At 38.4% G+C, this 26,615-nt stretch overlaps 4 protein-coding genes across 28 annotated transcripts in view; 2 read left to right on the forward strand and 2 right to left on the reverse strand.

The window, feature by feature from the left end:
- Positions 1-15,864, reverse strand: part of LOC131669008 (liprin-alpha-1) — a 41,668-nt gene extending 25,804 nt beyond the window's left edge. For 8 of the 24 annotated variants that reach the window (XM_058943541.1, XM_058943543.1, XM_058943542.1 and 5 more), the window contains exons 1-2: positions 13,624-15,863; positions 12,860-13,383 (exon numbers count right to left, since the gene is read on the reverse strand). In XM_058943541.1, coding sequence (XP_058799524.1) covers positions 12,860-13,108 — 249 coding nt within the window. In that variant the 5' untranslated portion in view covers positions 13,109-13,383; positions 13,624-15,863. Of the gene's footprint in view, positions 1-12,859; positions 13,384-13,623 lie in introns of all 24 variants that reach the window. The other 16 variants (XM_058943560.1, XM_058943559.1, XM_058943556.1 and 13 more) reach the window with 3 other exon arrangements.
- A 445-nt stretch (positions 15,865-16,309) lies between these two features.
- LOC131668986 (uncharacterized) lies at positions 16,310-17,917 on the forward strand. Its single transcript, XM_058943516.1, has 2 exons — positions 16,310-16,417; positions 16,981-17,917. The coding sequence occupies exons 1-2, from the start codon at positions 16,378-16,380 to the stop codon at positions 17,280-17,282; spliced, it is 342 nt and encodes a 113-aa protein (XP_058799499.1). The 5' UTR covers positions 16,310-16,377; the 3' UTR covers positions 17,283-17,917.
- Positions 17,918-19,650: 1,733 nt separating this feature from the next.
- On the forward strand, positions 19,651-23,466 carry LOC131668908 (pyruvate dehydrogenase phosphatase regulatory subunit, mitochondrial-like). The gene is made up of 10 exons (XM_058943390.1): positions 19,651-20,216; positions 20,336-20,599; positions 20,687-20,849; positions 20,930-21,214; positions 21,280-21,582; positions 21,666-21,805; positions 21,879-22,226; positions 22,305-22,574; positions 22,657-22,829; positions 22,906-23,466. The coding sequence occupies exons 1-10, from the start codon at positions 19,701-19,703 to the stop codon at positions 23,156-23,158; spliced, it is 2,715 nt and encodes a 904-aa protein (XP_058799373.1). The 5' UTR covers positions 19,651-19,700; the 3' UTR covers positions 23,159-23,466.
- LOC131668909 (charged multivesicular body protein 4b) lies at positions 22,839-26,429 on the reverse strand. Of its 2 annotated transcripts, XR_009302322.1 has the most exons (5): positions 25,927-26,429; positions 25,146-25,323; positions 24,821-25,068; positions 24,622-24,747; positions 22,839-23,094 (listed from the first exon to the last, which is right to left on the reverse strand). XR_009302322.1 is itself a non-coding variant. In XM_058943391.1 (4 exons), the coding sequence occupies exons 1-4, from the start codon at positions 26,105-26,107 to the stop codon at positions 24,692-24,694; spliced, it is 663 nt and encodes a 220-aa protein (XP_058799374.1). In that variant the 5' UTR covers positions 26,108-26,429; the 3' UTR covers positions 23,749-24,691. The 2 variants fall into 2 exon arrangements, 1 of the variants encoding a protein (XP_058799374.1); XM_058943391.1 differs by lacking the exon at positions 22,839-23,094 and having other exon boundaries at positions 23,749-24,747.
- Positions 26,430-26,615: the final 186 nt, after the last annotated feature.

Here is a 26,615-nt window from a genome sequence, read left to right on the forward strand (position 1 = left end):
GCGTGACGTAAGCCGTCTAGAGGTGTTTTACGCTTAGACAAATAGAAGCACCGACTGATTTGTAACTATGCAATAGACTATATCTTTATCCAAACAGAAGGTTGTTTACGAAAGTAGCAAATCACTGTGGGATCCCACCATTAGACGTCATCAGTTAAACCGAAATAACAGGTTTGGGCCTAAGCTGATAAAAAATTTTGGCTGAGTTTTCGATTGCAAGAGAGAAAAAGTACTATCGTAATTTGCAGCCACGACAGGCTGCAATTATCCTTTTGTATTTGCCCTCTCTCTCTTTCTCTCTCTCTCTCTCTCTCTCTCTCGCTGAGCAGAAGCTACTAAGGGAGGAGCGAGTTACATAAAGGTGATGGCGAGCCGCTAATACTTGGCAGTTGGATCGCGTATGCGTAATTGGAAACTGCGCCGTACGTTTGGTTTCTTTTTATCAGCCGAGTGAGATGTATCGAGGCTTTTTGCTTGCTCGCGTCTCTCTCGCAGCGGCAGAGGCATCTCGAGGAGCTTCGATTCATTGTTTATCAAGTGCCTGCGAGGCAACGCCACAACCTCATCTGACGAGTGCAAAAAACAAACTGTCTGCCGAGTGTTCGTAAAGCCGTACAGACGCGACACGGGTAGCCACTGATAAACATTCTACGCAGATCGAAAAATTCAAATTCGTCGACTCGACAGTTCGAGGCACAGGCGCAGGCGGATATCCGTGGAGATCAGGCAGCTAAGTGGATCGCGAAAGTTTCGAGCGGAAGCTGCCAGACGCGCGCAAGCAGGTGTGCAAGATCGCATGCTGCTGCGAAAAATATAAATATCCTGACAGGCGACAAGTGAACGGGAGGACAAAAGAAAGGCACATAGTCGACGCTCGTATAGGCGAACAGAGGCAGACTTGTAGCCTCGTAAAAGCTGTAATAAAGTTCAGGGGCGTCCTAGAAACACCGCGTGGAAGCCTCTCGCGTGCCTCTCCCTCGGTCTGTAGCGTCGCCGTTGTCGCTCGCTGGCTCGCTGGCTCGCAACCGGCAAAGTGCTCGCCGCTAAAATTTAAAGCTCGTCGCGACGCGATCGCGCACACGCACAGCCTGCTTTATGAAATACTTGCTTGTAACGCCGGCCATTCCTCTCGACTTGCGTAGTTTTCCTCGCATAAAAAGCCCCTCAAATTCACATCCATCACTGCTCGCAAATTATTCGAGCGCCAGATTTCGACTTTACCGATAGTTCCCCGACTTTCCAACTCATTCGCGTGTTCACCAATAAAGTCTCATTGTCTAAAAACCGAAGTAAAGTTTTGCCAGCCGCAACAGCTGAGCGTCTAGGAGACGAAGTGCAGCCAGCAGGTGAGCAAATGAAAACTTTGCTCGTAGATAAATGAAAGCCTAGTGAGTCATGAGGACGACAGCTCGAATAAAAAAAGGGACGCAAGTTATGGAAAATAAACCGAATAAAAACACCTGTTGCTGTTTGCTTACGCTAGCTCAACAATCTCTTCATCCGAAAATTGCATTTTTTTTATCCACGGATTACATCGTGTACGATCGACGCATAAAATGTCTATAATTTGGAAGAACAACGAGAGATCAGACTTTATTCAGTTTATATAATAGCGTCAAGAGCAACAAACGATGAGAGATACGGGTCTTTATTAATGATTCAGTCCTCTCTGTAGTGACTCGGTTATAAGCTACGCCTCGCCTACTATCCCTTTCTCGTACGTCGCCGTCTCTCTGCACAGTCTGCGCTTCGCATCTCATTTATTCTCGGCTCTGCACAAATTCACTATACTCGCGCAGCAGCATCAGCGACTCAAGTGGACAAAACCGAGAGAGAAAATACGCAGACCTATAGGACCGGACGGAGTCGTCGTCCACTCATCTTTCTCTCTATCCGCCAGTGTCAGCGGCACCTAGTCCCGCGAGCTTTCGGCAAAGCTGCCAAAATTCGTCTACCATTATTTTCGGGAATAATTTCAGCGAGCCTCCATTCACGACACTCTAAGCGAAGATGACATTCGAAAAAAAAAAAAAAATGAAACTGTTCGAATACCAAAGAAAAAATTTTGCTTTCTTGTGCAAATAGAAGCTTAAAAAGTAATCGACAAACAGGCGTCACCATACAAAAATACTTCAAAGAGTGCTTTCTTGCTCTCGAGAGTCCAATCGTGTATCGAAGCACTAAATATACCAACAAAGAAAATAGGCCAATAGAATCGAATTGCAAGAGAGTGAGAGAAAAGTTAAAAATTGCATTCGAGATATAAACTGGTAGCTCGATACTCGGGTGGAATAACGAAACAGCGAGATCGCGTAATAATAAATGTTGTAATAAGTAGTCGCGTGCGAATAGACGAACGCGAGGTTCATTCATGCCCGTCAGTACGTGTATATGTTTGTATACGACATGCGACTAGGTGGGCGGCTATTGATCGTTGCTTGCTTAGTAGCGCGCAGCCGAGCGTTGTACCACTTCTCGTCGTCGTCGTCGTTCTGCTATTTTCCCCTTCCCCTCGCCCAAAAATGTCGTAGCGACGACATCGCCAAAAAGAGAGAAAAACAGAGAGCTTACGGCGCACGCGTCCCTTTACTATGCTTCCGCGTAGAGGCCACCTCTCTGCGCTGCTGCTGCTCGCCCAAAAACTTTGCCCGGATATCTCGGCTCTGGCGCAGTATCCAACTAAAATGACTCATAGTAAGACGCTTTGGACTTGCCAACTCAATGGCCTTCAATTTTTAACCGTGAGAAACAAACAAGCTTTTGCTGTTTAATGATTTTCTCTAAACGGCCGTCATTTGCTTGATGTTTATTGAAAGGTTCGGAAACGCAAATTCATTTTTGAAAATTCTCTCAGTTAATTCCGTGGTCAAGGAACGAAAGTTTTCAATTTTATTAAACATTCACCAAATGTCATTGCAAATTACTAAAGTTAACACGGAGTTCCATCAAGCATCAAAGTGCATAGCATTTTGAGGGAACAATGTACCGACTTGATTTGCAATTCTACATGTACCCGTAACTCACGCGCACTGAAGACAAATTGAAGTTTGACGATCATACGGCAACTCACCTGCAACAGAAAACAAACAAATGGCATTTAGATTAGCGTAATAATCAATCATGATGGTGACTCCAATAAAAAAGAATAATCTACGCCCACCCTAAATAACAGCACGTATAAAGAAGAGAAAAAGAATAAAGTCGAGTCTGCACAATCGATCACACGTTTGGAGTATAGTAGGCCAGACGCGAGCGCGCGCGCGTGGCAGGAAAATAATCAGGAAGCGAAAGAGGGACAAAGAGAAAAAGAGGAAAGGGAACGGAGATTCCTTGCCGAGCGTATAAAAGAGGCAAAATGAGAAGGGAGAGGGAAGAATGAGCGAGAAAAAAAGGTAAAGAGGAAGAAGCAGTCCGGATGAGAGCACACAGCAGCGGTAGGAAGAGGAGCTCGAAGCGATCGTGCGGCTGGTAGAAATTAAAATTAAAGTTTTGCAGCGCCGTTGGCTCGTCTCATTTTTCTCTGTTTCGCGTTAAAGCGCGATCCATTAAAATGCGCGAAATGGCGGAAAACCACTAGGACGCAAGCAAAACAAGCACGCATCGAGAACTATGATGAGTTCGTAATGTACGTATAAGCGTACGGCTGTACATTGGCCTTCGCTCCCGGCAGTCAACGTACACCGTCATCGGCTAGTCGTGCAATTTCGAGATTCGAATCAATGTAAGCTCACGGTGGCCTGGATGCTTGGCTCTTTTCATTGCGTTTCCAACAACAACCTCGTGCAACGCATTGGGCCGAGTTGTGCTCGCGGGAAGGACCTAATGCACTGGATGCTAATGCGAAACTTTAAAGGAGACAGCAAAGCGTGTACATGCCTGTGAGCCGAGATAGGTAGGGAGAAGAAAAAAGGAAGCAAGTTGTGAAAAATGCAACGAATCGAGCGTGTGCGTGTGTACGTGTATGTTTGTCAGAGAACAAGGGACTGCACGCCAGATTATTGCTTAATGGGCGTATAATTGGCAAGCGCGCGCTTCAAGCGCAATCAGTTTGTAGATTGGAGCCGCACTGTTAGCGGCACTCCGGACACACGCTGCGGTGGCGGCAGCAGTAGAAAACGCTGAATAAACGGACGTCGCGCCGTGGCGGAGTACGCAGACCAACACCTCAAGCCGATCGGCATGACGGAATGAGTGCAGCGGAAAACGCTTGGCGCACGCGATATTCCCTTTTTTTTTCGCCCGTGCGTCGCGCCGCGCATCCCTGTTGCGCTTCGCCAGCAGCGATATGTCACTCGTTAGGTTCTTTAAAATGTCCAACAATACCACACGGAATGACAATAGATCTGGGACAACTGGGTAATAATAGCTATTCAACATGGAATACTTAACTCCGATAAAAAGAAAGAGACGGCAAGCTTTTTGCTTCGTTTAAAATTATCGGTGCGGATCAAGCTTTCGATCGAGTGCGATCCTTCTTTTTTGACGAATCAATATTATGCTTTTAAAATTAGACCCACATATCAAAAACGCAGACGCGTATGCACGTTATAGCGGTAGTATCAGTTTCTATTTTTATCATAAAAATTCAACTAAAGCTCAACACGGCAAATATTGTTTGTTCGAGTTTCAAAATATTTTGATAGATTTCGCTGTACACGAATGGTGCACGATAGTTGAACATGAAAGCGCTCCTCGCAAAACAAAAACAAAAAAATTGCTTGCCAAACGGAAAGGAAAGTCAAGAGTTTAAAGCTAGCTATAACAATTGCGCGTTGATTCTTTTTGTTCGATCTACTTTATTCGTTTTCTTCTCTCTCTCTCTCTCTCTCTCTCTCTCTCTCTCTCTCTCTCTCTCTCTCTCTCTCTCTCTCTCCCTCTCGCAAAAAGAATAACTAGTTCATCCGCTACAGTTATCCAAAGTCTCTTTAAGAAAACTATTTTTCGTCGAATGAGATAACATTATACTTTTAATAAAGCTTTGGATCCACAAGTATAGATTTCATTTTAAACTACATATTAATTAAATTATATTAGATTATATATAGTTAGTTATGAGAAAAACTAATAATATATTTCTTGATATAAAATGAGTGTTTATTTATTATTTTTTTGCTACTCTTGTGTTCTCGCAAAAAAAATAGACCTTAATTTATCGTTGAATAGTTAACGACGATCAAAGCTTTATAAAGACCAAATTGTGAAATAGTTTTTCTAAGGCATGAAATTGATGTGAAATTTCTTATATGAAAAGTGAAAGTTTGAAAAGAATATCGCAATCTCTTGATTTATCTCGTGCTGCATTCCACGAATTCTTTCATATATAATCAATTAGTTAATTAATTAGTAATAGGAAATCAATTAGTTAATTAAATAGCTGTAAATAAGTGAGCTAACAAATACGTGAATGACTTCCGCATTTTATATTATCGGTTGTCGACATACATACAAATTGCATCATAGACCTTTTACGCCTACAAAGGGTGTAATAGGTAACTCAATAAATCTCTCGAAAGTAACACGAACAAAAAAATTACCAGTGGGTTTCTACTTCGATAATAACGAATATTTCACGGTACGATGGTTGTTATTTATTGGGCGATAATTTTTTTTAATAAATTTTACATGTATAGATAATTATCATTAAATGTATTTTATCAATATTTAATGCACAATTGGATAGTTTACGATAAAAAGATTTTTGTTGTAGAAATTAATCATTCAACGAAGTATTTTAACAATATTTTTGTTACAAGTTATAGTTAGAAGCCACATTAAAAACAGCAATCGGAATAAGTTATTATAGTAAACAAAAATGAAAAATTATCAATGATAAAAAAGAAATATGTAGAAACCAGTCAGATATAACGCAAACGAGACGATAAAAAAAATAGTTTCATAGATAAATATCACAACGGCTGCACAGAGCAGTCTACAAATCACTAGTACTCGTTGCGGTTAATTTCCCGGTACTCTTACGTGCTTGCACCTTTAGTATACTAGGAATGATTGCGCAACCGCAACAAAAAAAAAAGGTAGGTTATTGCAGCAGCCCGTTAAAACATAGAGACATGCCCTCTCACATCGCAACGGCAATTTACCCGTAATCCGGCCCATTCGCGTCATTCCACGTACCGAGTGAAAGATATGTAGTTGAAGTCTCAAGTGAACGGCCCACTGACGCACTGACCCACGCATCGAATTTATACTTTTTCATCGTGTCTATACCTGTAAGTCACACACGTTGCGTTTTTTTCTTGTTGCATGTCTACCAACAAGTTTCATTTCTTGCTTGATAACACTCGAATCTATTCGGTAAATTCCACCTTAATACGCGATATTACCCTTTCAATTACTCAACAGGTCGAGTAGCTTAAACTACAAAACTGTAGCTTTGTAACCGGCAATTATTACGCTATACATACCAGCAGCACACTTTTTTATTGCACATTTACTCATCGATGTCAATAAATACTTAACGATATTGCTGCAATATCATTCAAAAATGACCTTGTATTTTGGTAAAAATTACATAATTATAAGGGAGGCGGCAGAATCCGGCTTTCCAAATGGCTACGCTAATGGTATATTAACCAATTCCATAATTCGACAGTCCGAAGAAAAAACCATCAATAACTCGTGCCGCAAACGACATTCACATATCGGTCTGAAGTCTTATATATTTTTCGTTCATTTCGTCGAGTACGATACTAAACATCGAACGGTATAGACACATATACCTCAATACCTACTCGAGGCGTTGTCGCGGAAACGCTAGCGCGAATTACGTAAAGCTGAGGTCACGCACTGATTGTATCGGCAGCTATATTATGGCTCGCTTTCTCGTCCCCCCCTCTCCCCCTCTGTCGAGTAGAGTATCCCTCTCTGTCAATAATGACACTGAAGGGAGGTCTGTCTCTTTTTTCACCTTCACCGCGACGACGTACGTTTTTTTTCTTGCCGCTCTTGTTTATTATTTGTAGCCATGGCAAGTAACCGAACAATAGCCGCACACAATTTTCAACTTGTCTATTCACGAGTGCGTGCGCTCATCAATTTGCATCTGTGTAATAATTTTGTTCAAAGTCGTGTAGCCGAGTTCGCATTTGTAAAATGCGCAATTCACGTCTGCCATCGCTGTGTCGAGTACGAGAGTGCGGTAATATTTTGTTTGGGCTTTTGTCGATCTACCGTTTAATTGAAGTCAGCTGACGAAACGACTATGTAATGCGATAGAAAAGACAAGAGCGAAGCAGTGGTTGGGCGCTTGCGACAAATGCGGGGGAGCTATCGTCGTATGATAAAAAGAGCTACTTCAGCGGGCGGCTGCTAGGTTTCCGACCGATTCGCCTACGGAGATTTTCACGATCATGGCCCGAAAGAAAAAAGTCAGAAAATACTTTGTACGAATGCTGAGAGTAATTATAAGGTTGGCGTGTAAACAGTACTGGTAATATGTGCACGAGTAGACAGCACGTGCACGGGTGTGAGAACAGATCGATGACGAGGGTCTACTTATTCGGGGAGAGGTAAAAGTGCAGGCGCGCGACGCAAACGCACGCACTAGAACAGAGGGAATTCGAAAAGCTGAACAAGAGGGAGGGGGGGGAGGCAGTGAACTCGAACAGCGCTATACTATAAGCTATAGGGCGTGTGAGCGTGTAGGTGAGTTCGGATCGATAGTTCTCTCTCCCTTCGAGCTGCGCTCGACTGCGCCAGCAGCAGTAGCAGCAGCAGAACGCCGGAACGCCAGCGATTCTTCCCGTTCGATAAGATTGGCGTACGTACGTGCACGAGGACGACTTGGCAAAAGGCGCAAACCACAATCGGATCAGCGCACCCATATTATACGGACGCCACCGCTCGTTCAGCCGCAGCACCATGCGCGCTAATATCATTTCTCGGCTTCGCTCCTTCCCCCGCGCCTCGCCAACCTAACAACTGGGTCAAAGCCTCGCTCTTTTTCTTTCTTCTTTCCCTCTTCGCGTCGACTTGTCTGACTCGTGCCGCACGCGCCTACGTGTGCACTCATTGTCATTGAGACCAGCTGCGAGAAGCTGCCTCAACGTTGCATGGACAACCCGTTGTAGCTTAGGCCAAGCGGATCGAGCTGCTCTGACTGGATGTGGCATGGAGTGCCAGTCGATGGATCAGCCGACTTTTTCAACGACTCTTTGTTTAAACACTCTTTCATTCTTTACTCTAACGTTTTCACGACTCCGTTGACGAGCTTTCTTGCAAACTACCGCTTTTTGCCTTTAAAATTCAATTGACGCGCCGTTTTTCAGGCTATTATCTTGTCAAGCATGTTTGCGTGGAGGCCTTTTAATGGAATGAAAATGCAACGACGAATGTGACGGACGAATGCCACGTTCAAGATCAAATGTTCCACTTGGCTAATTTTTTCAAACAAAATTATAGCAAATGGCTTAATTGAAACAAACTTTACAACAATAATTTGACGTACCTGTGAGCAAGCAAAATTAAGCGAATCACAAGGTAAAACATCAGAATCCGTTATCCTTGTTAAAGCGCTTATTAAACAAAAATGTCTCGAAGGTAGCGCATATAATAAAATGAGTTTTTTTCAACTCCGTATATTCTATCGAAATTTCCCCCTTGATAATTTAAATTTTGTTTATAAGAAAAAAAAAGAATACTCGTTCTAACAACCACGAAAATATTCGAATTCGTTGCATTTCTAAAATCTGGCTTTCGACACTTAAGGAGAATGAATCTGAAGGAGATAAAAACAGATTCCCAAAATGCAGTGAATTCTAAGCAGCTGTCAGGCGAAGAAGTGAAAAACGCAATAACCGAATGGTAAGCTAGAGAGAAAGAATGATAAGACCCCAAGGCTGCTGCTAACTGAATTGCCCAGCGACCAGGCAGAGCGCACGCGCGAGTTAGGCCAAGAATTGACGGCAGATAAGATCGCGAAGGTCGACTTGAGCGCCGACCAGCACAGCAGCGCAGCCGCCTAGCATTGCTAATTGCTCCCGGGTTCCTTACATTATTTAGATAGCCCGCTGTTGCCTGGCTAATGTGATCACTTCGAAACAGTTCATTTCGTTCTCGTTTATATCCTTATTAAGAGGTAAATAATCGCAAGCGAGATTCGGTAGAAGAAAAAAGTCGTGACGAGGACGACGAGAAAAGAGGATGCGAACGCGAGGCAGACAGGCGCGTCTGCACACGAGAAAGAATGAAAAAAAAAAGGTGGCTATACTGCTGTTAGCTGCTGTGTATCGCGTGGCAGTATCGAGTTGCCAGGAAAAAAGAAGGCCTTTGAAAGTCAGAGCGCACGTACGCGTAGATATGAGAGGGATTCAATGAGAACGTGAAATAACGCCGCTGCTCTCCAGCTGTGCCAATTATTGTTCCGACCGACGGCTGCTGTTGACCCATTTCGTCACACGTAGATCGTCCGATCGCATCCGATGTTTGATCAGCGGCCGCAGTCGAGGATTTCTCGATCACATCGACACGAGACGTCGCCATTGTCTTTCTTGCTGCTGGCGTCACAGCGTAATAGCATCGCTCGCGCTCTGCGCGGACAAACATTCAGGGGATGCACATCGCCTACACTGGCGCAGTGAATGGAGGCCGACATCCAGGCGTTTATCAAGAAAGCACGCTACGCATGAATTGCATCGCTACCTGCCTACCTACGTGTTTACGTAGCACCTCGAGGGCGTCGCGTGAGCGTGCCAATGCAAATGAAGCTGCCTGCACTCGTAATAATGCAGCAGTATGGCAACCAACTCGATTTTCAGTCATTGCCCCCCCCCCCCCCTCCCCCTATCGCCACCCCGTCGCCCGCCCTTTTTCTCCGCCCGAATTATCGTTGCGTTCCCTCTCTTCGACCGTTCCTGTTTCACCTCCGGCGTCGATAAAACGCACTTTCTGAATAAACAGCCTTTAACAACAAAGATGAGTCGACAATTATGAGCGCTATTCTCGCGGACATGTCTCTCTCTTTCTTTGTGACGTGCATTAACTCGGGGCTATACCTTGCCGACTAATCATTGTTCAGAGTACTAATTAATAGTAAGGCTTATGGTAAGGCAAATAATTATGCGCAACGAGCGACTAGTCTTGGAGAAAAAGATTTCCTCCGTGCCAATCTTCTTGTCCATGCAACTCTTCTCCGTGCAACAAGGGAAGATTTCTTCTTAGGGCTCTTTGGAAATTTTTTATCGGTCTAACGGACGTGGGCACAAGATCAACAAAACCAAATCCGAGTGACGGCTGTCCGGGCCGACAATTAAGTGGGTCATTAGTCGTGTTAAGAGTGCATTTGATCAATCACGGCGAAATCGCACGACCAATCAAAAGTCTCTTGGTATTTTGTTTTTTGTATTTTTTTTTCTCGAATAATTATGGCAGCTGTTGGCTGATTGTAAATTCGTCGTTTATAAGCGCGAGAGAGGCGAAAACGAATTCACGCTCGAGCGAGCGCTGCTTCGTGTTATGTAGCGGATAAGAGAGGGCTGCAGGGAGGAGGCAGGACGAGTATGCCACGGCGGCCCACACACTGAATCTCGATCGATGCAGTGCGCTGCCGCCACCGCTGCGAAACAACATCCCCCACCCCGCATGTACATGTCCTTTCGCCTCACTCATACGCACAGCTCAAATAAATTTTCCTACACGCTTTGTGTGTGTACGTACAAGGCCACGGCACACTCGATTATTATGTAATAATTTTTTTTTCTCAATGGCGTCAATGAACCTTCTCACTACGCTGCATCGACTTTTCCTACGTTGAACGCACCTTTTCCAAGTAACTCCATTGAATAATTGCTTATAATTGGATTTTTTTACTCTGCAGTAGAATAGATATCTCAGAATTAACGTGCGTTGTTCGTTTTACTGCTGATAGGAAAGTTACTGTTCAATGGTTTAACAATAGAAACACGCTTGGGTAATGATTACGTAGAGTGCAGTGTTAACAAGATAGCGAGTTGAATTCATATTTCGCGCCCACGAAAAATCCAATGATTTTTTATTCACTTATAACTGTTTCCCTCATCATATACTTTTGTCGTCATTACTAGTATAATTCAATAGTCGCATAAAACTCGTGCTGAATTACAATTATTTCTAATGAACGCTGACTAAAGAGTCATGGAGAATAGTCAAGTTAAGAAAAGAAGAATGAAAGAGGCGATAGAAGAAAATAAGGCGAAAATGATGAAGCCCGGAAATAGAGAACAACAAAGGGCTTAGCGATCAGAATCTTGGACGATGATTCTTTCGAAAGAAGAGGCATCGACGTACCGGTAAAAGAACGAAAAGTGTCTTTACAATGAAAAAAAAAAAAAAAAAAAAAAAAAAAAAGAAAAAAAAAAAAAAAAAAGAAAAGCGGAAATTCCGAAGTAGCGCGAACAAGTGGCCCTTTTCCACAACGAAAACGGTAAAAAATTGTCGTGTTGCCTTCGCTATCAATACATAGACTATCGATCCTGCTGCTACTGCTGATCCTCAACTAATTATATCCTTGACTGGCTCGGCGCACACGATATATATGCGGCTTTGACGAGGACGCGCATTTTTAGAGCTACTTTGTTGTTTGTTCGTTAAGCGGCAGACTGAGAAGAGCGGCCTGTCGATGCATTCGCTCACGGCGAAACGAGATTGCATTCAAGTAACATTTCACTCAAAGCCGATTATTTGGGGCCGAATTTAGGTCAGGGCATACTTATTTAACATTTCAGATGATGCTAAATAAATGTTACCGATAACGAGCCTACACGCAATTGCTCTTTTGCAAGCTCAAATTTATTCTATGGCAGCGCCGAAACAAGTTGTTCCTTCAGTTTATATAGCTCGCTGATAATGTAACTTGAAATACTGCTCGTGTTTGAGCAGCTGCGACGTTAAAAATGGTAAGGAAATATTTCAACTCCATTATCATTTAATCACAGAGTACACGGGCGCGAGTTGGCGAAAAAAAATGAGAGCCTTCATCGACAAGTTAAAACTTCCGGAAACGCTCAACAATTAACTAGCCATACTGTACGGTAAAAGGCTGAACGGATAAATAGCGTTTTCTTTCTGCGCGACCCACGCGTTATCTCGAAATCGTGAGTTTCCTTGCTGCAACAACGGCTGGCACCTTTTGATCGCTACGCGCACACGGTGCGGCCGGCGACAAAGAGAGAATGGTTGCCGCGCCTCGTGCTCTCGACGACTTATTTGCTTTTTTCGGAAATCCGATGCCTGCTGCTGCTCCATTTGACATTTTCCAGTTATTCAATTTACCCAACTAGCCAACCTTTTTTCGGACAACTATTTTGTTTGAACGTTTTATAGGTTCTTTCGCTTCGTTATGGGAATGTGCTTGGAATTCGTAAAACGCTCGGACAAATTAAAATTCTTTTCAAATCGTGCGATATTACGAAAACTTCGTCTTGCAGTTTTTCGCTATAAATATAGTGACTAAACATAATTACTTTTCGAAATTTTTATTCAAACTCAATAATACTTTTATCATAACTCTCATTTCAAACTTTATTCAATACAAAAGTCAAATCTTCTGAAAATTTTATATTCTTGGCAAGCTAGATACATAGCAAAACATTTTTCACGTGAATATTTTCAAATTACATGACTATGATTAAAATTTCATATCAAGAAAAGAAAATTTCAGGCAAACTTTGTGAGCTTTAAAATAATAATAAACAAAATTTACATAATTAGATCTATTTAGCAGATTGGGTTATGTTAAATTATAATATTTTTGTAACTTCTAAAATAAAGAAGAATCATGCTCAATCAATATGTTAAATGCAGTGACCTATAATTTTTCATCACTAAACTATCTGATTAAAGATTCATAAAATGGATTATAATTTACCTGAGGTATGTTAGCATCAAGTTGACGATTGAGCGCATCCCTTTCTTTTTCAAGTTCTTGCAGTCTTGATTCTGCTTCTTGGAGACGCTCTTGACTTTCCCTAAGCGAGTCCATGAGTTTATCTCGCTCATCGAGCACTGACACCATAAGTTGCTCAAAGTTGGCATCCTCACCAGAGAATTGTGAGCTTCTCTGGCTGATACTGTCCTCCACAATGGTAGGCATCACATCACACATCATATTCCACATTTTGTTCACACTAAAGAAAAACTTTTGCCACTACTCTTTCACCACATTTGATCACAATTTGTACTGCTATCCATGAAATTTTTCATAAATAAACACTATTAGCTGCTACAAACTTCAACTAATTGAATGCTAACCAGTGCTCGAGCTCAGAGTCATTTCTTCAATTTTGGAAGTTGTAGGAAAAAGCTCATGGGGTATTCGGTCCACATTAAGGATTTTTCATCCCCTTGGTTGTAGAAGATCCTCATCCTAACTGCTGGATCTGTCACAATACTCTACAACAAACACATGTAAAACTCATATCAATATAAAATATAGAAAATGTTAGACTTGTATAGAAGAGTAACAGCAACAATTTGAAAGAGGCACAAGGAATACCTATCAGCAGAAATGATAAGTTAGCAAAGCAATCAATAGGGCTTATCAATAAAATTGATCAAGGTGAAACTCGACGAGAGTACTCAAGTTATGTAACTGAGATTGAAAAAAAAATGATAGTTGTTGGTTATTCTCACCATGAAGAGGTAGAGACATAAGGTGCGACGAGTAGTAGACTTTGATTAGGGCACCGGGGGAAGCACGAGTGGCAAGCTGGCTTGGGAGTCGTTTGGCTTAGCCGGGCGAGGAGTGTGCGCCGGCGACGAGATTGTGGCCGGGGCTCCTCGACAGCGGTAGCAGCTCTGGCCATTCGTGTCCCCGCTAGACTCACCGCCGGCGTCGCTCCACTTGGATGGTCGTCATCATCGTCGTCGACACCTCGCCCTCCGTCATCATATGCTCGATCGTCGTCGCCCGCACAGACGGAAAGAGAGACAGAGCAACGCACACCGCCGCCGCCGCCGCCGCTCGACGATCAATCGACGTCGCTCCTTCTCTCTCTCTCTCTCTCTCTCTCTCTCTCTCTCGTTCGCTCGCACGCGCACAACTCCGCTCCGCAAGAGCCGCCTCGAGTTAGGAGTTAGGAGCTCGCTACCTAGGGATTTCCAACGCCAGTCGCAGAAGTAGCGGGCTCTTTCGATCGAACAGAGCAGTAGCACCCCTCGCCCGGAAGCTACACCTGCGGAGGCTGCAGCACTACGCTAATACTACTGGCTGCACTACTGCTGCCCCTCCGCGGGGGTAAGTCGGCTCGCGCGGCCGTATGACAGACAGACTCACACACTCTCTCTCTTACTTTTCGTCTCGCTTTCTCTTGCAAAGCGTACACTTACACGCACGGTAGAGAAAGACAGAATCGCAGGCGGCGCGCGCGCCCCTTCGGCACACCAATATATTCTTCGATAATTCCCCTCGCGTTGTTCTTGCAAGTAGCGAGCAACGTGTTCGATGACTACTAGTTATATATGCAAGTACACACTACAAGAAAGCTGCTACGCCACGATCGTGGATTGTACACACTGACACTAGCCTGCGCAAGGGGCGTCTTTTAGGTTATACCGACACACCTATTCTATTCGAGAGAGAATCACACTCTGCGTACGCGACTGCTGCTGCTGCTTCACTCGCGCCGGCTGCACGGCATAACACACGCAATACCAAACACGTCTGCCTTCTCCCCTCCTCTCGGCATTAGTTTCTCTCTCTCTCTCTCTCTCTCTCTCTCTCTCTCGCTTTCTCGCGAACACGATAAGCAAAGAGCCGCAGCGGCACGGGAGCTGAGACATCCCAGAGAGCAGAGTCTCTACACGTTGCTGCAAGACTACAGACGCCAGCTCTACCTGTCGGAGCACACTGCGATCGTCAGTGTCGTCACCCACCCACCCACTACCTCCCCCGCCCCGTCAGTATGCCAGCATAGCTTTGACCGAGCACCTTACACCTTTAACAAACTATTCGGCTCTCGTGATAACTATAGCGCTGACGTGTTTCAAGACAGCTATAATTCTCTGCTGCCACCTGCGAGGCGCCAGCTTTTTAAATCAATCCACTTTATACTACGTATTTATATAGCTTTTATAAACAAAACATGATCCTCGTTTATAGCAATGAGTTTTTGAAATACCCAGACAGTAACGTGCTTAAGCATGTAAATATATGTTGACTTGGTCTAATTTGATATTCAAACGCAATTGCAGTATGTAGTTCAAATAACGATGATCTCAAAAATATAGATTTATCTTGTGATTTACGTGATGAATGTATTACAACTTTCGTCACGCAAAACAGAAAAGTCGCGAGCTCATTGATTATTTTTTCCGCAATTTTGATTTATGCGAACGGCCAATTATTTAGTTTTATAAGTCTCGTAAACACGGTACAATGTGTGTTTCAATAGGCAAACGTGCTATATATTATGGAAACAGAATCGATAAAATCTAAATAGGTATAGCATGATGAAGACTGACCTAATTATTTTCCGCCCCCCTCGAAAAAATAAAGGTCATAAGATACATAGGTCTTGGTAGTGCCGACGTATGAACAAAATAAATCGCTTGTAAATGGACTCAAGCCAAAAAGTCGCGATCATGCAGTACTACATTGCAACTCCTTTTTGGTGATTTATTTTTCGGCACTCTCTACAATTGCACCAATATATTCTTTTTGACATTTTAACATCGTGTAATGTCCTTGGCCTAAACCATTTACTGTTTATTGTATATATGCAATATTTCTGTCTGTTATTGGAACACATCATCTATATTCATATGCAATTCAATGTAATGTTAATGTTGTCGAAGTAAAAATAGGATGATAAACATATAATATGTGTACCGTGATCGCAACGTGCATTTGCCATCAATGATCATATGATTATTAATAAACAAAATTATCTAAAACCTTGACGAATCTTACATTTACCCTTTGTCTATATGAATATTGCATAGCTGCACGTAGAACGATTAATTTATTAACAATAGCCGATTTTATGAATTTCACATATTTGTATTCAATAGAAAATCACTGACTTTTCAAATTCCTAGTCTTATAACCCAATTCAGCTTTAGAATAAAAATCAGACGATGAATAAGACTACAATTCTCATGTAATTATCATTTAGACATTCAACAATTTTTAAATGTAAAACGTATAATAGAAAAAAACAAATCATTTTAAAGTAAGTTGGAAAAAAGCGCGTTCATCAAATTTGAGATGGGGTAGGTAGCCGCAACCCGTCGAGGCACCGTTCACGAATCAATAATGTGCACTATTGTGAGGGGCTAGTGGGGGAGGGGGGGGGGGGTCGAGCGCCGGAGAGGGATGCTGCGGGAGAAAGCGACTCATGCCCCGTCGCTGTACCAGCGCAGTACGAGGCATCATACGACAGCGCCATGAAGAGATACAACCACACTTGTCCACCTGAGGCCACTGGTAACTTTCCTATTTTCTACGTATTATTTTTTATTTGCTCTTAATGCTATACAAAATTATGCTTTTACGGATTTTGCGTGAATTTGAGAGAATTGATTTAACGTCAGATGAGCTCGCTTGTAAAGACAGTATTTTATGAGATCTGATAAGCGTAGCTTTTGTTATTGGATGAGATTTTATAATTTCCAATGTGGATAAGATGCATCGTGACGTACTTCACTATATTTCGGGGTTGATTTTACAAACATGTAAATCAACTGCCATGAAACTGAGCAGTGAAACGTAACGTTATTGAGGCAGCATTCATTATGAACTTTTTTGATATTCGGTTGTTAACAGGATTTGGCACTATTAAATATTAGCAGTTATAGCTTTATGTGGTTGGAATTATTCACTATTTATTCAATTGTAAGATAGTAGCGATTGACATTTATTATTTTTGCTAATCGAAATCTAGAACTTGACGATTAGAGGGTGACGAAATTATAGCGTTTGCGCAGATTGACGCACAATAAATACGTTGCATCGATAGTTGCTAAATCATAAACATATAAAATTTATAGCGTTGATCGGCGAGATGACGAACAACGGGGAGAGCCTAGAGGATATGTCGGAAAGTGTAGATGAGCTGCGTGAAAAACTCGCGAACATGAAGCGATTGATGGAGGAGCGCAAAGGCACGACCCTTGGCGAGATAAGCGATCGCAAGCGACGCAAACAGAACGCTGAGGTGATCGACGGCAACTTCCTCTCTTGGATTTTTGGCACCGTACTTGTTGTTATTCTCAGTGTCAGCGTCTACGCTTTTTACAACCTCTATTTCGCAGTGCTGAAAAAGTTCCCATCCAAGCACACCGAGCTGTAAAATCAAATTATTTTTATTTGATTTAAATCCAAAGCAAACCAAAGTTCAATAGATTATTTCATTTTTCAACTTGAAAGTTATATAGAGCTTGCAAATTGATGTAAGCCGATGGACTATACCTTTGTCAATACATTAACACGTTGTTTCTATTTTTAAAGACTGTTTTTTTTATAACTTTAGCGCAGTTTTCTGCAATACCTAAAATGTTTTTAAACATTTAATTAGTTTATCAAAGCGTTTGCTGTTGTAGAACTACTCACAGTTGATTTTTAATAAATTCACCTTGCGAATAAAATAATTATAAAGATATGAAGATGTATACATCTCTAAATTTATTTATTTGCTCAAGTATTAAATAATAATTATGATAATCAATAATAATATCACGAAACTACGTTTGTTTATTTTTAATGTAACTGGCAGTTGCCATCTCATATTTAATGCACTAAAATTTCCTATTGTATCAGTCTTTAAGTAAACATTTTTACTTTAATAGATACTTTCATGAACTGTCAATTAAGTCGTAATTCATAAAAGTAATATAAGAATATTTTGATTTTCATTAGCCGGATATCTTTACCAATTTATAAATAAAATTATTACCAACATATGTTATGCAAAAAGCAAATGACTATACTGACAATATATAAAATTTTATACTTACATATATTATGTGACTATGAAATAAAGTGTTGTTATTAAATCAAAGGTTAATTCTTTGTTATTGTTAATGTTGATCTAATTATTTTCTGAATTATATCTAATTATGAAATTTCCATAAGAAGTTTTGATATGTGACTTTGTTAAAATATATTTGTAATAATTTAAGATTCTATTTTATTAGCTTCTTTTCCAAATTCATGTGCCATGAAAATCTGCATGCATTCATCATATTCTTTTTGTTGCTAAAAAATTCATTGCGAAAGTTAATTTTTTTCGTCATTAATAAAATATTTTTGATATGTTCATTATTTTAAAAATATTAATGTAATATAAATTTTTAATACTTTAGATATTTCATATTTAATACTTTCTCGTCTTCTGGAAAGTGACTTAATTTCATTTTCTAAATCTGTCAGCTGAAAAAAAAATTAACATAATTCTATCTGATCAAATATCAACACCTACCATTAACAAACAGTAATTTACCTTTTTTTCTGATTTCATTACGTCTTTTTTCAAATCATTGATTAAAATTTTTTGCATACTTTTCACAGATGTTTGTCTATTTGCTTTTAATTTTCTTTTGCATACTCCAGACTAGAAATTTAGTATTCTTTTAATTCATAAATACACGTTATTATATTACTGTTTATTAATGATTATAAATGTTCTCAAAACTACTATTTTTCCATACTTTGTTTTGTTTGTCTTGTAAGCTCTCTCTAAGATCGTTAACATCTTCACTAATTCTCTAATAGTAAATAATAATTATATGCAGAGCACGTACTATGTAAATTAAACAAATACACATAATTTTAGTATAATAAAACTAACTTTTCGAGCTCTTCGGGATAAAATCTATAAATGCAAAAGATACATAGATAAATAAGAGACTTTTCTTAACTTTTTGAAATTTAAGTATAATTAACAAAGAAATACTAACACATTTCCTCAAATCCTCTTTGCGACCTTTGTACTGCAATCAGAATTAATTAATAAGTTACAATATCTCAATTAATTTAGTGCTATAAATTTCAAATATGATTACCATAAGTATGAGAAAACATGAAATTCCAACAACGACAAACAAGTATATCCATAGCATTTTGATTGCGCAACATTTCAAAACATATGGCCATAAAACTCTGTAAATTTGGATTTTCATAATTTGCAATATTTAATAAATAAACATTTATTATCGAAAACGTTTGGCAATATAAATTTTTAATGACAAGATAAATTTTCTTTTGTGGTTAAAGGCATTGTAAATAGAGAAAAACAACTGAACGAATGTATATTATTTATTTTTATTTTTAAGAATTTCGACATTCTAACTATTTTCATTATAATAATTATAATTCTAATACTGCATAAAACGTGTTATTCATGGAGTTTTCATATCGTTTAATCACTTGAATAAAATTAGAAAAAGAAGTTGAATGAAGTACGAAACAAATTTTAAATCTTATGCCTCGAATCTAGCAGAAGACATCATAGCTTGCAAGCTCTCTAAACATTGCATAATAGCTGATTTTATAAATAGAAAAGTCAGTAGAGTATTTATTAAAATTATGAAAATTGGCATTATACAGCTAATAATAGGAAAATTCGATTAATTATCGGACTTTAATTCATGATAATGTGTCAATTTTGTTATTAGATTTGTAATTTGAAAATCCGCTCTGCATGCCAATATAATAATTTAAAAAGTTACGATAAGCTCGCGTCAATAAAATTTGTTCAATAATTCAATTAATGTTACGTCGATTGAATTCAAGACACTTTACAATATCGGAGCTTTTAATCTGCAAACAAAGAGTATTTTTAACCAATCTAACCTATAAAAATTTTAAAAAAAATTACAGTGGAGTAACGTGTAGACAATTATCATACAACTATGACTCGTATAATAACTCAAGTACAGTTTTGCCATCCCAATCTCAAATTGTTATTGCTGGAGCAGGTACGGTGGCTAATTCTGTAGCATATCATTTAGCTCTTAATGGCTGGAATGATGTTCTTGTTTTGGAACAAAATAAAATTGGAAATGGCAGCTCGCACTTTGGTTCAGGAACACTTGGATTATTCAAACCACTTTCTCATCGAAATATCATATCATACAGTATTAAGCTCTATCAACAATTGCAAGAAATGGGATATGACATTGGTTTACGCCAATGTGGAAGTATTAATTTAGCTCAAACCAAAGATAGAATGATTGCTTTAAAAAGAAGAATGGCTTATAATGTGCCAACAGGATTGCATTGTGAAGTAAGTGTTATATAAATTGATAATTGCTAATAAATCAAAATTATTGATTCTTTTATTTACAATTTTAAGTAAATTTTATAAAGAAAAGAAATAGGTTGTTGAAGAAATATGATTGATAGGTTTTAGGAAAAGAAGAATTGAAAAAAATGCACCCACTATTACATGTTGATGATATAGAAGGAGCAATATTTGTACCAGAAGATGCAGTAGCAAATCCTGTAGCTATATGTGAAGTATTAGCTAAGTTGGCAAAGAAAGGAGGTGTTCGTTATATAGAACATTGTCATGTTGAACAAGTATTGACTGAAAATGGAGCAGTTAAGAAGGTCAAAACAAATAAGGGTTTTGTAACATGTGAATACTTTGTTAACTGTGCTGGAATGGTAATTGCAACATCTTTACTCATTAATCTATGATTTTTGAATGCTAGAAACTCAACATTCTTATTATTTTCTTTACAATTGCTATAGTGGGCAAGAGAATTAGGACTCAAATGTAGTCCTCCTGTTAAAATACCAGCTTATCCAGCAGCACACTATTATGCTATTGCAGCTCCACATTCAATAGAAACGCCTGAGAATTTGCCATGTGTGCGCGATTTTGATTCATATTCATACATGCGCGAATGGCAAGGTAAATAATTTGTTTATTATTATAAAATGTTTGAATATTTTTGATTGTACATATACTATTCTATGTAATCGACTAAACAGGTGGAATATTAGCTGGTTGGTTTGAACCAGAAGCGAAACCTGCATTTCAAAACAGCATAGCTCCCACAGTAAATTGGAAAGAGCACCTTACAATTGATGATAGGCATTGGAAACCACTTTGGGATAAAATTTTACACAGAATGCCGATTTTGAATGAAGTAAAAGAACCATTTATTTACAATTGCCCTGATAATTTTACGCCTGATGGAAGATGGATATTAGGCGAGACTTCGGATGTCAAAAATTACTTTGTGGCTGTTGGAATGAACGGAAACTCACTTCAAGGTAAACCATACGAATTTCATAAGTAATTCCGATGAAAATGTGGCAGTTTCAATCCCGATTTATAGGGGCCGGTGGGATAGGAAAAGAAGTAGCAGAATGGCTTATGAACGGTGAATCAACGCAAGAACTTTTACCTTTCAATGTGCAAAGATTTATGGACTTGCACACGAATAGGCAATATTTGCAACAAAGGGTCCGTGAAGTTGTTGGACGTAATTATGCTATACTCTATCCACATCAGTGCGAATATAAATATGCTCGTAAACTTCGATGTTCACCCTTGTATTCCGTTTTGGAAGAACGAGGTGCTATATTTGGCATAAAAATGGCTTACGAACGAGCACTTTATTTTGATCCAACTTACCGCAGTAAGTTAATTTCTTTTTCAAGATATTTTTAGTTTGATCTATATAAAGAAGCTTGCATAATAAAAAATCCTAAATTTATTTAGGAGGCCAAAAGAAACCAATTATGCCTCCTGGAAGCTTTTATAAACCAAAGTTTCTTGATTTTATGAAAGAGGAATTTGAAGCTAGTCAGAAAGGTGTTGGGATAATCGATATGAGCTCTTTTTCAAAAATAGAAATTAAGGTCAATTACTGTTTCTACAACACATATTTAACCTTTTTGATTATTGATTTTAACTTTCACGTGGCTTTTGTAGTCGGCAGGACTGGAAGTGGTCGATTACTTACAAAAATTGTGCTCTAGCGATGCCAATTTAGCTATAGGAGCGATAGCGCACACAGGGATGCAAAATGAAAGAGGTGGTTACGAGAATGACTGCATGCTTGTCCGTCAAGCAGAAAATAGCTACTTTATGGTATCTCCAACACTCCAGCAAACGCGAATCTATCAGTGGATGTCGAGACATTTACCAGCGGATCACTCGGTAGGACTTAACGACGTCACTTCTAAATACACAGTTGTCAATATCATTGGGCCAAAAGCTTCTCAACTACTCTCAGAGCTTTCGAACTCTGACTTGAATCTATCGTCTTTCACTTATAAAGTAAGCACCTACACCTCTAAGAATTGTTTGCTGTAATAAAAAATCGCTCTATCGACAACAATGACTTTATATATACAGAATTGTAACGTGGGTTATGCATCGGACGTTATGGTGATGTCTTATACACATACGGGCGAACCTGGTTACAGCCTTTATATTCCATCTGAATATGCTTTACATGTGTATGCTACACTAATGGAGGTCGGAAAAGATTATAATGTCCATAATGTCGGTGTACTAACCCAAAGATTCATGAGAATTGAACGATTTATCCCATTCTGGGCTGAAGAGCTCACACCTTTTGTGACCCCTTACGAAGCTGGCAGCGGTCATAGAATCAATCTTGACGTGAGTCTCGAGGAATTCATTATTTATATTGATACGAATTTCTTTAGAAATTAATTAATCACTTCTTTTATACACTTATCAGAAAGAGTATTTTATTGGAAAATTTGCCTTACAACACCAGAAAGAACATGGTGTCACAAAAAGACTGGTATTGTTCGTTATAAATAATCTTGATCTTAACAAAAATGTATGGGCCTGGGGTGGTGAGCCACTTTATCGCAATAAAGAATTTGTGGGCACTGTTACATCGACTGGGTAAGTAAAATTTATACAATTTTTTAATATTTATTAATTAATAATTAATTTAGCGGATTTTATGTTCGATACACAGGTACGGCTTTAGTATAAAGAAATTAATTTGCCTTGGTTATATCGGCCATCCTGGTTACACGCATTCGTACGATGAGAGAAAAATCGTGACAAACGAATTTATTATGGATCCATCAGCTGTTTATGAAGTTGACATTGCGGGTCACCGATTTCCATTAACGCCACATATTCGCTCGTTACCGTTGCCAGGCTATAAAAGTAAAAAATACATACCAACTCCAGTCAATTCTTATAAAAGTGAAATTTCACACTGAGATTTTATCATTCTGTAATAATCAAATATTTTCATGACAGTACTAAAACACAGTCAAGTTTAATAAATATAATAAATTCTTACAGTTTTTATGATTATCTCAACAGAATCTGTTCTAGTCATTTTACAGAAACATGTTTTTTTTTATATTATAAAGTACTTAATTGTGTTTTAAGTCTCTACTTTTTTTAGTTTTCACATGTGTTCGCTTTTTATGATAATAATAGTACTTTTATACGAAGTACTAATGATTATTTTAGGGTTAATAATTATTGTTATTCATGTGTCATGTTAACATTCTGTACAAGTTGTCGATATTTAGAAGTATATTTAAAGCTTATTTTATATATTACTCTAATATATACAAAAGATAATACAATTTATAATAATTCTTATATTTATAACCATTTTATAAATGACCGTTTTCTGTAAAGCGATGTAAAATTTTCAAGAATAAATCTGTTGAAAATTTCGTAATTTTTTATTGATAAATTATACATATTTATCACAAAAGATAAATTTGGAGTTTTATAACTTAATCACCTGGACAAAAAATTTATAAATATTATCAAGAGTATTTTATAGAATATTCAAAATAAAAATGACTTTCACGCTTAACTCATCAACACACAATAGCAACTACTACAATGCTAAAGCTGTATAAATTTTCAAACAAATTAACAATTTGCCCATCACTTCCAAACTTTAATGCAATGTTAAAGGATTGAAAATGTAATTGTATACAAAGCAAAATTATATTTATTATAATTGATATAGCAAATATGATTATACAAAGTTCCAAAATTTATTATTAAAATTTGTTCTGCTATAACTTCAAAATATTATAACTATGTACATCAATGTGACAACAAAGGTTCAGAAATAATCACTTGAATTCGTTCTGCAGAATGATCGCGTTTTGCAAATTAACTCTGTTAAATGTATTGTATGCTCGTTATAAAAAATAGGAAATTAATCTTATTTGCTTTTAGTAAAAAACTGATCGTTTGAAAATTTAATCAATTTGATAAAAACTATTTCTAAATGAATTAATAAAAACAGTGTTTAATTTATAGTAAATACGACATTTAAATTTGAGAATATATTATTATATATAGATAAGAATATCACAATATACTATTTATCATCTCACCAATCAAAATTTTATAATTTAATAATTTACATACTATATTTGTTGAAGCATAACTCATCCAATGAGTTAGACAGCAAGCAGTTTTAAAAAGGCTGCAATTTGCAAACTTTTCTTTATAAATTAGATATTTTATTATCTATTTATTTTACTCTATGAGCATTAGCCTGCTGAGCTTTCAAAGAAAACATTAAGAGTTTTATAAACTTCTGCAAATATTTGAATGAATAAATAATTCAAATGATTTGTGATTTTTAACTCCTTAACTTGTTGTTTTTAATTATTCTTTACATTCAAATGACGATTTTTCTTACATTTCAACTGTACACTCATTTCCGCTGCTTTTAGTTATTCCTCAGTCATACAATATCATGGCTTCCAGCCTTACGATGCCCATTGCTCTAACTCTCTTAAATCATCATCTTCTTCTTGTTTAGCTTCTGTAAAGATTTTTATAACATCAGTTCAAATAATAAGATTTGAGAATTTTATAATGTATATTCAATAATTTACTTGATTTTCTTTCTGGTACTGCTGGTAAGGCTGTAGCAGGAACAGCAGGTAGCTCATCTGTAGTTTGTATACCCAGTAGTTCTTTGTCTAATTCTTCTTGTTCTAATTCTTCTAATTCTTTCTCTAGTTCATCTTCATCTACATCTTGTCCAAATGCAACAGGATTTGAAATCGCATCTGATATTTCCTTAGCAACATCTTGTTGCTCAGCAATGTCATCCATCATATCATGGACTTGATCCACATCCCTGAAATTGAACAACAATTTTGAATAATTACTTTCAAGTACAATATTATTACTGTATTCAATCAAATAAATACTCACATATGTTGATGTGCAGCTTTGAGAGCATCAGCAGCATTCTTCATTGTGGTAAGTACAGCAGTATTTGTGTTAGCACTTTCAAGTGCTTCTCTTTGCATCTCAATTGTGGACAATGTCCCATCGATTTGCTGGAGTTGCTTTTCATATCGTTTCTTTCTTTTCAGCGCTTGAATGGCCGCTACAATAACCAATGTTTGCAATGTTATACAATATCAATAAATAAATCTTAGTTACTAAGGAACATCAATCAATTAGTTTTTTCAATCAAATAATAAAATTATCCAATTTGAATTAAGTATCTAACTTGAATGAATTAATAATTTTATAATTTTTTTTATAATGCATGAAAAAATTTACTTTTTTGTTAATCGATAAGTAAAAACTTTTATCCAATATTGCAGGCATAACAAAACTGAAAAGATCATGATCATGAAACAAGTAAAAATGATTCATTCTTTACAGAGCAAACTGTGTGTAATTATAAATAAATAAAATTTAACATATTAGCATTAGAAAGAGAAAAGGGTAATGTCAAAATAAAAATGTTTGAATTCTTGGTACATGAAAGCTCAGTATTTTTATTATATGTGTAAATGTAAGACACACAAGCTATGTCAGCTGATAGGAAATCCTGAGCTGCAAGAATGAAAAAGAGAGACAGAACAAGCGTCTAAGGTCTTTGTTTTAAAGGGAGTTGAGAAAACGTTGACAGTTCAATCTTTTGGTGTAACTTTGAGAAAGTTAATATAGTAAAGATAAATGTTGTACGTATATTGCGCACCTCGTCTGTTCTTAGAGCCATTCTTTCTGGCTGTTTGTATTTCCTGTTCAATCTTGCTCTCAAGAAAATCCTGTTTTTTTATGAGCATTTCCTCGGTCTCTCGAAGTTTTTGTATCGCCTCGGCGGTCGTTGGGGCGGTTGGCTCCTTTTTACCGCCAAACACCTTGCTAAAGAAACTCATTTTCACGCGAAGTTTTGTGTAATTTCACCTATATATGACACTCAAAAAACTACACCCACAATGGTCTCTCGGAATGATAAGCACCACGGGGCGCCAGTAAAAGCAACAAAGACGAGACTTGATGCAGTCAAATCTTGTGTATCTACACTTATTTTTTAAATCGTTCTTTGAGCACTATAATCGCTCAATAAAACTACGACGATGTTTAAGAAGGCACTGGGAGATGACGATTCGCCATGTTTCGTACGTATTGCTGTTGATTTTTCAGACTGTTGTACCGACCATACACCGACAATATATGAGTCAGTCAAGTCGTTGCGCGAGCGCGAGTATTATATCTCTGCAATCCTAAAGATATAACTTTGTGAACACGTGATGCCCCCACTTTTAAAATATCAGCAAAGTGGGCAAAGCCGAAAGCGGCAAAGCGCGAAACTTAAGCAGCTGAATCTTATCCCTGCTGATAAATTAGTGTGCCATGCTATGTTTGGTAGGAATTTTATCATTT

This window comes from Phymastichus coffea, unplaced genomic scaffold, assembly GCF_024137745.1.
Source record: "Phymastichus coffea isolate CEN01 unplaced genomic scaffold, Cenicafe_Pcof_1.1 PCOF00085, whole genome shotgun sequence".
Lineage (NCBI taxonomy): Eukaryota > Metazoa > Arthropoda > Insecta > Hymenoptera > Eulophidae > Phymastichus > Phymastichus coffea.